Source organism: Colobus angolensis, unplaced genomic scaffold (genome assembly GCF_000951035.1).
Source record: "Colobus angolensis palliatus isolate OR3802 unplaced genomic scaffold, Cang.pa_1.0 Scaffold138, whole genome shotgun sequence".
Taxonomy (NCBI): domain Eukaryota; kingdom Metazoa; phylum Chordata; class Mammalia; order Primates; family Cercopithecidae; genus Colobus; species Colobus angolensis.
In genome coordinates, this window is record NW_012114466.1 from 1,331,413 (window position 1) to 1,343,682 (window position 12,270).

Consider the following 12,270-nt stretch of genomic DNA (forward strand, 5'->3'; position numbering starts at 1 on the left):
CCAGCCACGCCACCCTCCTAACACCCTCCAGCCACGCCACCCTCCTAACACCCTCCAGCCACGCCACCCTCCTAACACACCCTCCAGCCACACCACCCTCCTAACACTCACCCTCCAGCTATGCCACCCTCCTACCAGCCCCATGCCCGGCCTGGCTAAACCCACTGCACTTTCGGGTGTGCCCTCAGCTGCTGCTCCCTCAGTGTGAGTTTACGTGTGTCTGTGGGACTGACTGCTCCCTGTCACTCCCCCAACGACAGATGGGCTCCTGGTAGCCAGTGCCTGGTGTGCCTGCTCACTGCTGCCTCTCGGCACCCAGCGCAGGCAGGCAAGAGAAATGAGCTGAGGTCTGAGCATTCGGTGTCAGCCAGGTGTAAAAGGAGAAAGGGTGTTCCAAGCGTGCAAAGGCCCAGGAACCTGAAAGAGCAGGACGTATTTGCGTACACGGGTAGCTTAGCATGGCTAAAAGGAAGTGGGCTGGGGAGGGTGGGAGGCTGGGCCCGGGGTCGAGCTGGCTCCACTTGGTCAAATTGAGCCCGCTAACAAAGGAGAACCAAATTCCCCACAGCCTCCCCACCTCACAGCCTCAGAAGCAGGAGCATCTCAGGCTAAGGGTGGTGGGGCTTCTAGGCACTCCCGAGGTCTGCAGGGGGAGCCTGTGAAAGTCAGGAGTGCTGGGCAGGGGCCAGGAGCTCACCGGGCCACGTTCTTATGGACGCTGGAGGTGCAGTTTAAGGCCGCATGAATCAGCAGCTGGTTGAAGACGTCTCTCTGAAATACCAATTGGGCACGTGAGGCTCCAGCACCTCGGGATGGGGGAGGTGAGCCCCACCCACCGTGGGCTGCCTGCTCTCCAGGGAGACAGTGGTGTTGATGCCACACCCTCGATGACCAACTTACGGGCGGGAGCGTGAAAGACACAGTCACATCCACATTGTGGGCACCAACACCACGGGAGAGACTTGGGGGCTGCAGGGTGCCCAGACTCCCTGGCCCAGTCCCCAGGCGCCCCGGCTGGCAGCCATCGGCTCACCTGGGCATTGCTCCCACCGAGCTGGACGATCCGGTAGCGGATGGGCAGGAGCAGCTCCAGGACGCGGTCAGGGTTCCCATCCTCAGCCTCCACCAGGGCCTGGCACAGGGGCAGCCCCACGTCTCGGGCCAGGAGGTGCTGGCAGTTCTCCCCTGGAGATCTGCAAACCCGAGACAGTGCCCTCAGCTGCCTGCCCATCACAGAACATCCGGGAGGGGCAGGGCCATTTCTTCCTCAGCGAGGTGTCCCTGGCCCAGTGCCTGACACATGCCACACTGATGAGGTGAGGTGACAGGCGGGGCAGCCCATCGAGGGGACGGCACAGGGCACTAAGCTCAGACCTGGGTTGGAGTTCGCCCATTTCCAGCTACCTGGTCCCCCAACTTCTGGCCTCAGTTTGCTCATCTGTGAAGCAGGCATAACAGTGCCAGTCTAACAGAACTGTCAGGATTGCTGACAAGACAGGCAAAGGCCTGGCACTGCAAGTCAAGGCAATCACCACCCCCAGAAGGGAATGGGCAGGGCAGCCCAGGTCCCCCAGGTCAGCCCTCACCAGCTCTTGCCAGGCACCATCCCTGATTTAGATGGGGAAACTGAGGTTCAGACCAGAGAAGCACCTCATCCAGGACCTCAGGGCCTGTAAGCAGCAGGTGTCTCTGGTTTCAGGGCTTCGCTGTGTCCTCTCCACAGGAGGCAGCTCTGTGACCCTGAGGATCTCATACCCACGATGGGGATGGAGGCAGCTCTGTGTCTTGGGGCAACCAGTTGTACAGCTGTGGGCCACACACCTGTGGGTGCACACACCTCGGGGGTCTGCACCAGGGGACGCATATCTATAGGGGTGCACACCTGGGAGCAGCCTCCATGGGCATCCCCCTGCTGCACTCACAGGCAGGGCAGGCACTGAACAGGTCTCGGCATGGCCCTAGCACCCCGTCACCCTCTCGGCAGGGTGAGGACCCCCACCCCAAGAAGGTCCCCTCTGCATACTCGCTGGCGTCCCGCAGGGTGGTCAGCAGCTCCTGTGTGGTCTGACGGTCGTGTGCACCCAGGGATGCCATCAGGAAGTGTGCGTCATTGAACAGCAGGATGTGGTCTCGGCTGTGCTTCCGGGTCACAGGCAGGACATCCTGCCACCGCTGGCCCACAGACACCCCTAAGGACATGGGGAGGAGACCCAGGGCCTGGAATGAGGCTCTGGGGTGTGTCCTGTGCAAGGGCCTCCCCCACAGCGCTTCCCTTGGAGGCCCTGATGACCTTGTCCCAGGTGAGAGGCCGGGGAGGTAGGCAGGGCCATGGGCAGTGTCTGGCCTTGTGCTTAGACCTCTGTTAGGACTGTTTAATTATAGAAGCCATAGACGCGTGAAGTAGGAAGCACATTTTAAAAAGTGTCAAAGGTTATTAAACAAAACCTCTGTCTGCTTTGACAAACCCCAGGCCTCTTGGATCCCCAGGCCTTCCCACACAACCCCCAGCTTCCCCATGGATGCCCCGGGCCCCCCACTTTTCTCTGGGTCTCCAGCCTCAGCCTGCCCTTCCCACGGGTGGGCTCCCTGGCTCTTGCACCCCTCAGCCTGCTGTTGCCTGATCTGACCACATCGAGCCTGCCCTCTGGCCTCTTGTTCTGCAGCAGGCTGCTGGCTTCTATGTCCCGGTGGCTTTGGATGGTCTGCTTTCTCTGAGTGTAACTCTTTCCCTTGTCTCTGCCCAGCAAGCCCCACACATGCTTCTGTGGCTCACATTGCACCTCCATTAGGAAGCCTTCTGAATCTCTAGAAACAGCCTGCCCTGCACTCCCTCAGGTTCCTGAATTGCTCAGCCCAGGCCTGCACCCCTCATTGTACTGCTGACCCAGGGCCTAGCCCAGGCCTCTGTGGTTCCAGATGGCTCTGCTGAGCCTGAGGTAAGGGGAGAACCATCTGGCACCCCAGTGGTTGGCTGGAGCCCTCGACAGCCCCCAGAGCTGTGGCTGATCCCTCCAGGCTACCTGCAGAGCATGACAAGGTTGAGAAACCTGTCTACAATCCCAGGGAGTTGAGAAACTCTCTCATGTTTTAGGAAAGGAGGTGGCATCGAGACAGATGGCCAGGTGCCACCAGTGCCCCGAAGGCTTGGCAGGCCGGCAGTGGGAACAGCAGAGCAGGTGCCACCCCGGGTGCAGAGCTGGAGGCGTCCACATCGAGGAGCGGTAGGAACTGTTAGAAAGGGTAGTGTGGCCTGGGCACCCCCTCCAGCTTTGGGCCAGCTGGGAGGCAGCTGCAGAGCGGTACCCAAGGCAGCGGCCAGGTCTGAAGAGGGGTCTGGAGCGGCTCACCCATGAGCTTTTGCCCAGCCCTGGGCCTAGGCCACAGCACCCTCTTCCTCATGTAGTAGGAAGAGGCAGAAGCCAGTGGGGCTGCAGGGGTGGCTACCTTCCATTTGCAGGCGGTAGAGCATGGAGCAGCTGTCCACCATGTCCAGCATGGTACCACTGGCCTGCAGGCTGGGAAGGATCTGGAAGACAGGGCGCCAAGGCGGGCTCAGCTGGTGGGCCAGATGAGGGGGCTGCAGGTACAGCTAGGGTCGGCCTGTCTAGGTGGGGTGGGGCCCGTATAGAGCAAGCCCTCTGCCACTGTCCCCATCACCTCAACTAACAGGCCCATCACCCTTGCCTGGGGTGTAGACTGCTCCAAGCACTAGAGGGGTCACCAGGCGGACCTGAAGAAAAAGCCCACTGCATTGCATACCCAGGACCCGGACCAGGCCCAAAGCATCTGCCACCTCCCACCCCCGGGCCTCAGACCACACTGGTGGGAGGGTTGTCTGCCTGATCATGTTTCTAGACTCAGCTTTGCTGAGCAGGCCACCTTGAGTTCTTGGAGTATGTCACCCATCACTTCGTCTTTTTTTTTTTTTTTTTAGACAGAGTCTCCCTCTGTCGCCCAGGCTGAAGTGCAAATGGCGCAATCTCCGCTCACTGCAACCTCCACCTCCTGGGTTCAAGCAATTCTCCTGCCTCAGCCTCCTAAGTAGCTGGGATTGCAGGCGCCCACCACCACACCCAGCTAGTTTCTGTATTTTTAGTAGAAACGGGTTTCACCACGTTGGCCAGGCTGGTCTCCAACTCCTGACCTCAGGTGATTCACCAGCCTCAGCCTCCCGAAGTGCTTGGGATTACAGGCGTGAGCCACCACGCCCGGCCCACCCTTCATTTCTTACTACAACTTCCTGACCAAGGGAAATTACTGTGTGCTTTTCTCTGATGTTTAGATCCCCAGATCACAAGCATTTCTGTGGTTCCAGGCTTTTATGATGAAGCCATCCCTGGGGTCCTTGGAGCTGGGAGTCAGGCTTTTATTTTCCCCTCTCAAAAGAGTGTCTGGGCCCGGGGAGGAGGAATGGGGAGTTAGTGTTTAATGGGTATAGGGTTTCAGTTTGGGAAGATGAAGAATGTTCTGAAAATGGAGGGTGGTGATGGTTGCACAATGTGAATGCACTTAATGCCACAGAGCTGTACCTTTCTTTTTTCTTTCTTTTTGAGACAGGGTCTCACTCTGTCACCCAGGCTGGAGTGCAGTACCGTGTTCTTGGCTCACTATAACCTCTGTCTCCTGGGTTCAAGCGATTCTCATGCCTCATCCTCCCGAATAGCTGGGATTACAGGCGCCCACCACCATGCCCAGCTCATTCTTTGTATTTTTAGTAGAGACAGGGTTTTGCCACGTTGGCCAGGCTGGTCTTGAATTCTTGACCTCAAATGATCCACCCGCCTCAGCCTCCCAAAGTACTGGAATTACAGGCGTGAGCCACCACACCCAGCCTTGTACATGCAATTTTATGTTATTTTTATTTTATTATAGTGAAGAAAAAAAATTCCGGCCGATTGCCCCATTGCACTCCAGCCTGGACAGCAAGAGCGAAACTCTGTCTCAAAAAAAAAAAAAAAAAAAAAAAAAATTCCTATGGGTAGACCAGTTGTCTTACCAAAGAAAAGTGATCTGAAAGGGCTGGAGGAGAGTACACAATTGCAGAGGCGAGGCCCTTACATGTGTAAATCTACCAGCACCCTTGGGGTGAGCAGGGCCAACCACTGTCCCCAGCATAGGCAGGGTTACAACATTGCTCGTGGCAAAATCAACCCCATGAGGCCTAACACAAGAAACATGTTCTTGCTCCAGCTGTTTTTCTGGCTGGGACAATCCTGAAGAACTCAAAAGATCTGGTCTCGTTGAGACTCAAAGGCAAAATGCTACAACAAATTGAACACGGCGTGAGTACAACTTACGTGACTATCAAAGATGGTCAGCGCGGCCTCATATTCGCCCTGGAAGAATCAAGTTCTCCTGATTAAACTCTGGAGAAAGCAAAGTGTAATACTGGGACGTGAACTGAAAACGGCCAGGCCAAAGCCCCCTGAGCACATGGCCTCAGGCCTCCACCTCCTCTCAGAGGGGGACGGGCAGTGTCTTGGTGGCATTGGGATGGGAGAAGGTGAACCCGCTTTCAACCGGACCTCTGGTTCCCCAGGGGAGAAAGGACAGCAGTACCTGTGCCGCCACCCCTGAAGAAACAGTTGCTGTGGAAGCATTCTCTCTCCGAGTGGAAAAGTTAATATAGGTATTGCTCATACTAACTGCCGTAAGCTTTTTCATGTATTTCTTTCTAGCCTTGTTTTTTCTTTTTTTCTGAGATGGGGTCTCACTCTGTCACCCAGGCTGGAGTGCAGTGGCACGATCTGGGCTCCATGTAACCTCCGTGTCCCAGGTTCAAGCGATTCTCATGCCTCAGCCTTAGGACTACAGGGAGGCGCCACCACGCCCAGCTGATTTTTGTATTTTTAGTAGAGACCGGGTTTTACCATGTTGCCCAGGCTGGTCTCAAACTCTTGACCTCAGGTGATTTGCCCGCCTGGGCCTCTCAAAGCGCTGGGATTACAGGCGTGAGCACTGCGCCCGGCCGCCTTTCTCTTTGCTGCATATGTTTCCTCTCCTGTACATTTAGCTGGGTTCTGTGCTGTCTTCCAGACACTGTATCGTCACATTCTTATGTCATGACAGGGCCCTCATGTTCTCAGCATTTCTCACGTTTTGGACATTCAGGGAGCTTCTAGCTTTTGTGCAGGATAAAGAGCACTGGAAGTGACAACCTGGCACACGGAACCCTGCGGCGGAATCACTGGGGTCAAGGGTGTCACGAGCAGATGCCCCATACCCTGGCTCCCGCTGGAAGATCTCATGGCCCAGGCAGGTACACCCTGCGGGGTGGGGCTCTGGCTCTCGGCTCCAGCCACAGGCACTTGCTCTGAATGGTCTCTACAAGTTATACACCACAGACGTGATTTCCAGGCCTCTACAGTGAAAAATCCCTACAACAGGTCAAGCCTGGAACACTCTTTGGAAACATTAATGCTCCATTGCATCAGGGCTCCACGGGATGTGAATACACAACAAAAGCCAGAAAAATCTTTCTCCCTCTGGAATCTCTACAGGATAAGACAGTGCAAACAGGCAGCCACCTTACCTTCTCAATCAGATATAAAGCCCAGTGCCAATAGTTATGACAAGCCAACATATCAGAGTCCTGGAGGAGGAAAAAAAAAAAGAATTTATGAAAAGTCTGAAGGCCTATGGGAAAAAAAAAATATGTTGTTTTGTGCTAATGCAGAAACCATCATTTTTTTTTTTTTTTTTTTTTTGAGACAAAGTCTGGCTCTGTCCCCCAGGCTGGAGTGCAGTGGCACGATCTTGGCTCACTGCAACCTCTGCCTCCTGGGTTCAAGTGATTCTCCTGCCTCAGCCTCCTGAGTAGCTGGGATTACAAGTGTGCACCACCACACCTAGGTAATTTTTGTATCTTTGGTGGAGACAGGGCTTCACCATCTTGGCCAGCGTGGTCTCAAACCTCTGACCTCAGGTGATCTGCCCGCCTCAGCCTCCCAAAGTGCTGGGATTACAGGTGTGAGCCACCACACCCTGCCATAGAAACCATCATCTTTGAGTGCAGGAAACAATATTCTGTGTCTGTGCTGGGTGCCTCTGGCCACATAATCTCTTCTACTTGGAAGGGCAGTGACTATTATGCTGCATTTACCAAGGAGGAAACGGAGGCGAGGGGAGGTTCCCAACCCGCTTGCCTGAGCTGGGGAGCAGCAACCCCAGGACCGGCACAGAGGAAGTTACTTCAGCAACTCCAGCTGTGCCTTCCTTATATGTGAAGTTGAGAAAAGGAATCACAGAGCCACTCCACAGGGAGTGGCCCAAGGCCCATGGGTGCCCAAACAGCTCAGGGCACTTGGATAAACTCCGGGCGTGGTGGCTCATGCCTCCCAAAAGTAATCCCAGCACTTTTGGGAGGCTGAGGCAGAAGGATCAATTGAGCCCAAGAGTCCAAGACCCACCTGGGCAACATAGGGAGGAGACTTTGTCTCTCTAAAAAAAAAAAAAAAAAAAAAATTAAATTAGCCAGGTGTGGTGGCACACGCCAGTAGTCCCAGCTATTTGGGAGGCCAAGGTGGGAGGATTGCTTAAGCCCAGAAGGTCGAGCCTGCAGTGAGCCCTGATTGTGCTATTGCACTCCAGCTTGGGTGACAGAGAGACAACCTGTCTCAAAAAAAAAAAAAACCAAACCAAACCAAAAAAACCTGCAGAGATCAGCAGGCCCAGGGCCAAACTCCAACAGGTGCTAGCAAAGCCCCGAGAGCCAGGGGGGTGGGTGGCACATCAGTGACTCCCTTAGGCCGCCCTCAGTATGAAGCAGTGTTAAAGCAGGGCCTGTGCTGGGCTCAGAGCTGGCCCCTGCTAGGGTATTTCCAAGCTCGGGAGACTGGACTCGTGATCCTCAACAAGGGACAGTGCCCAGCACTCAACAACCTCAAACAAACCTCACTGTCCCTGAGAAGGGAACCTGACAGCTGCCCCCTTGACAGAGCTGAATCTGGAGGCCCGAGGGTCCTCCGCCGTGTGGCTCAGACCGCACAGACCCTGCTTGGGGGCCAAGTGCTCACCCTTCCCTGATTTCTTGCTGACCCCAAATACAAAGCGGGTATTCAATTAACGCTGAGTGAGCGACCCTGTGTCCCGTCCCGGGGAGGTCCCATCTCCCTTGAGCCCAACAGGCTCACCTGACGCAGCCCTGTCTGTCCAGAGGGCCCACCTCCACCATGGCGCTAGCCTTTCCTTCTCTGAGGCCTCTGCAGGCGTTTCCGCCTCTGCCTGGACACCACTTTGCCTCCCCTGGAAAGAGGGACTGACAAAGCCTCCTGCACGGCCCGTGTCTGCCTTGTACCCGGGCTCTAGGACACCAAACCGTGCAGCTCTCCTCTCCCTCACAGGCCCCTGTGGGCCTTGGAAGCCTTGCTCAAGCTGGTGACGGTTGGGATGCTCTCCATCTTCCCCCTCTGTGTGGCACACACCTGCTCATCCTTCAGTAGCCAACTCAGAGGTTGCCTCCTCCAGGACACCTTCCCTGGCCACTGTCCCCCCAAGTCCAGTTGAGTTTAATGCTTCCTCTGGGTTTCCACATCCCACAGAGGGTCCCTGTCATGGTGTAGCTCATGCGCTTCTAGGAGGCTAATCGTTCCTCTTGACCAGGCCCTGTGAGGACAGAGGAGTCTGGGCTGGACCCTCAGTGGAGTCCCTAGGGCAAGGTATAGGCCTGGGGTGGGGACTAGAATCTTGACTGTGCTCTGCTCAGCAGCCAAACACCTGAGGCATGTGCAGGAGAAGGAGGAGAGGGAACCATGTCCCGTAACTCTTGTCCATAAAGCCTCGGCCTAACTCAAGGGGACGCAGTGCATTTCCCACGGAGGTGAGCCACCGACAAGCATCGTACCTTCCAGTGGGTCTCTGAGTGCTGCATGAATTCCAACCCATCCTTGATCTCTGCTTTCATCTCGTGGATGTGAGCGATGGTGTGCACCGACCATGCATCTGTCGGGTTAATAGATAAAGCCTACACAGGGTGCGGGGAAGAGGATTCCAGATAAAGCAGATCAGTCAGGCTGCCAGGGCAGGCGATGACAGGTCTCTAAGGGGCAAGAGGGGCCTGGGCTGAACGGGGTGGAGCAAGTGGGGGGACGGGGCTCTGACTCAAAACACTGACAATCAGCACCGCTTCCCGCCTGCCCAGGCACACCAGCTCACGGGCCTCACTGCCCGGTTCACAGACGAGGAAGCTGAGACTTAGGGAGGCTATGCGACTTCAGCCAGCGGGACAGCGGCAGGATCTTTCCAAAGCCAGGGCTCAGACCCAAGCCCACAGCATTCTGCACACAGCTGAGGCACCTGCAAAACATGCCCGCCCTCTCTGGGCCTCAGTTGCTGCCAGGAAGGCCACGGATGCTGCCTTCCTCTTAGAGAAGCGGTTACTGCCCATGTGAACGTGGTGTGAACTGTCAAGTCCTCCAGTGGCTGTGGCTGTCTCTTCCCACTACCATATATGTGAGGACACGTGGCTTTCTGCGTGCAGAAACAGCTGGCTTTAAGGTTATCACAGTTCATGACAACAGCCACTCCCATGACCTGGGAGCTTGACAGCGACCAGCAAGGCAGGCTGGACTCATGGAATGATCCTCCCCTCCTAGCGGTTTCTTTCTTCTATTTATGTATTCGGCTCATGTTTGCTAAGCATCTACTCAGTCCCAGGCGGAGCTTACAAAATAGAGCAGTAAACTGAGGCTGACAGAAGTCCCACTGCCTGGCTTGCGCCCAGGTCCCCCATGCCAAATCATGAGTTCCCACCAGCCCCACTGCCTCAGTCTCCCCACGCCTTTCACAGGGGTCCAGAAGCCCCACATTCCTCTGCCCTGGCCCAGCACCTGCTGAGAGGCTTTTGGCAGGAGGTCAGCCCCAGCAAGCCCTGCCTCTCTGCCCACCACTCAGCTTTCGTGGGCCCAGTCCACTCTATGTGGGAACGGAGGGAAAGGAAGCGTGTCTGTAGGGGACTGTGGGCACCCCTGGGGCAGGGGCTCTGAGCACAGGACACTTGGGCACAGTCTAAGCAGGCTGGGCGTGGGGTCCTGAGATGGGACCCTGCTAAGCATGCTGCTTTCACGCATGGAGGGAGTGAAGGGTGGTGGCTGTCACCAGCTCTGATGGGCTGACCGGCTTCCTCCCTCTCTTGGAGCCCCACCATGGTTCCCTGGGAAGGAGTCCAAACTGCATTCCCAGGCTACAAGGCCCAGCAGAATCCAGTCCTTGCCTGCCCCTCTACAGTCCTGGCTCCTGGCTCCCCGGCTTGCTGCCTCCTCCCTAAGCCTCCACCCATCGAGCCACTTGGAGCTCCAGGTCCCCAAGCTCTGTGGCTGTGCCTGTGCCTGCTGCCTGCCTGCTCCTGCCCTGGCTCCTCCTGCCCTCACCGGCCTGGGGCTGCAGACACATGGCCCATGTGTTACTACCCCTGGCCCCATCACAGCCCCCTTTTCCTGCCCAGTAGTTGCCTGTGGGGTGCTGGTGTTGAAGTCAAAGAGTTGGTGCCTGCAAGACAAGGGACAGGAGGCGAAAGGGGATCAACAGAGCAGGAATGGACCCTATCCACCACTTCTTGCTCCTTGCAAGGCATGGGGGGGACTTGCCACATCTGGTTTGCCACAGCTACTCTTGTCCAGAGCTTCTCCAACTGTCTCAGGAGCTCTCAGGTGCCCAGATGGATGCCACCCATAGGAGGGCCCAGCTGCCATGGTCTCCAAGGGACTTTCCTACAGCTGATCCCTGGATGTGGTGTCTGGTCACCCAGGCCATAGAACCAAGACTGCCAGAAAGCCACTCGGGTCCCCCACCAGCCCTGACTCAGAGTTAAAGCCAAGAACGTATCACTCAAGACACAAGTCTCAGATTCTATAATCAGAGCAGTCTTCAGAGAGCCCAGGGACCGTTGGGCCCCAGTGCTGTCTCCTGGGGAGGGTGCTGCAGGCCGACTAGGGCAACTGCTGGGGGAAGAGCCCCAGCCAGGATGTTGGGAGGCGTGGCCTGGAGCAGGCAGCTGAAAGGACAGCCATTGCCAGGTGGCCTGGGTGGAATCCGGCTCTGCCATCTCTGAGTCATGTGGCCTTAGGCAGGCTCTAGCCTTGGCCTCTGAGCCTCGGGCCCCTCATCTGGGCAACAAGGAGTTGAACATCACGTGGGCAGAGCTATGTGGACACAAGCAGACACATATAAGGTGCCGCACAGAGCCGGGCACAGGAGCAGCTGTCACTCCCTTGTGCATGGCAGCCCCTCCATGGGCCTCAGTTTCCAATCTTGCAAGAAGAGAAGTACAGGAGAGGGACCCCCAGAGCATGAGACCACCCGCGCCCCATGCCTGACAGTTTAAGCCTGCCATCTGGCCCTGGGACCAGTTACGCATGGGCACCCAGCAATTGTCATGACTGGCCATCATCACTCAGCTCCCCGAACCTCTGGTGCCGTGCGTGATGCTTAGAAATGCGAAGTTCAGGAAGGAAGAGCCAACTTTTATTTACACTTCACCTCCTACAAACTCCTGTCCCTGCAGGGCAGTGTGGGCTCTGGAGCCAGGCAGAGCTGGCGGGAGCCCAGACCTGCCACTCAGTGCAACCCCAAGTGAGTGGGCTGACCCCGGCTCCCTGTACCCCATCAACCTCATCTGTAGACGTGGAACCAGTGTTAGCCAAGGAACGTGGCTCTGGGGACCTCGGGGGGCCACAGGTGAATGACAGCCCCTGGCAGGCGGCAGCTGCTCACACTAACACGAGCTCCCCAATCTCTCTGAGGAAGTGAGAGCCGGGAAGGGGTTCACCAGGGTCACACATGAATGGTGCCTCTCACATGCCCTGGTCCACCCGACAGCTGTTCCCTGAGGGGTCAGGCACCTTGGGAAGGACCCACTTACCTCTTTGGCGAGTTTTTCTGCCCGGTCGTAGAAGTTGGTTTCCATCAAGCCAAAAGAGTAGATGCCTTTCACATAGCTAAACACAGAAAACATATCTCAGAATACAAAACGATGGACAGGTAGCAGTTTAAATTGTGTCCCCACAAAGATACACTGAGGTCCTAACCGCCAGTACTGGGAATGTGACCTTTTTTGGAAACAGGGTCTTTGCAGAGGTAACCAAGTTTAGAGGAGGTCATACGGGATTAGGGTGGGTCTAACACAACGACTGGTGTCCTTAGAAGAGGGCCGTGTGAAGACACAGGTGCAGAGGGAAGGAGGTAGGTAAAGACCAAGGCAGAGTGATGCAGCTGCAAGCCAAGGGACTTCAGGCAACTCCGGGCAGAGTGATGCAGCTGCAAGCCAAGGGACTT

General features: G+C 56.4%; 1 protein-coding gene across 2 annotated transcripts in view; it reads right to left on the bottom strand.

Annotated features, from left to right (window-relative positions):
• The window catches only part of TTC38 (tetratricopeptide repeat domain 38), a 26,319-nt gene that overhangs the window by 3,753 nt on the left and 10,296 nt on the right, over positions 1 to 12,270 (bottom strand). For both annotated transcript variants that reach the window (XM_011934752.1, XM_011934751.1), the window contains 8 exons: positions 11,858 to 11,933; positions 8,843 to 8,962; positions 6,533 to 6,592; positions 5,298 to 5,336; positions 3,445 to 3,526; positions 2,024 to 2,189; positions 1,034 to 1,193; positions 698 to 771 (listed from right to left, as the gene is read on the bottom strand). In XM_011934752.1, the coding sequence (XP_011790142.1) occupies positions 698 to 771; positions 1,034 to 1,193; positions 2,024 to 2,189; positions 3,445 to 3,526; positions 5,298 to 5,336; positions 6,533 to 6,592; positions 8,843 to 8,962; positions 11,858 to 11,933 (777 nt within the window). The remainder of the gene's footprint in view (positions 1 to 697; positions 772 to 1,033; positions 1,194 to 2,023; positions 2,190 to 3,444; positions 3,527 to 5,297; positions 5,337 to 6,532; positions 6,593 to 8,842; positions 8,963 to 11,857; positions 11,934 to 12,270) is intronic.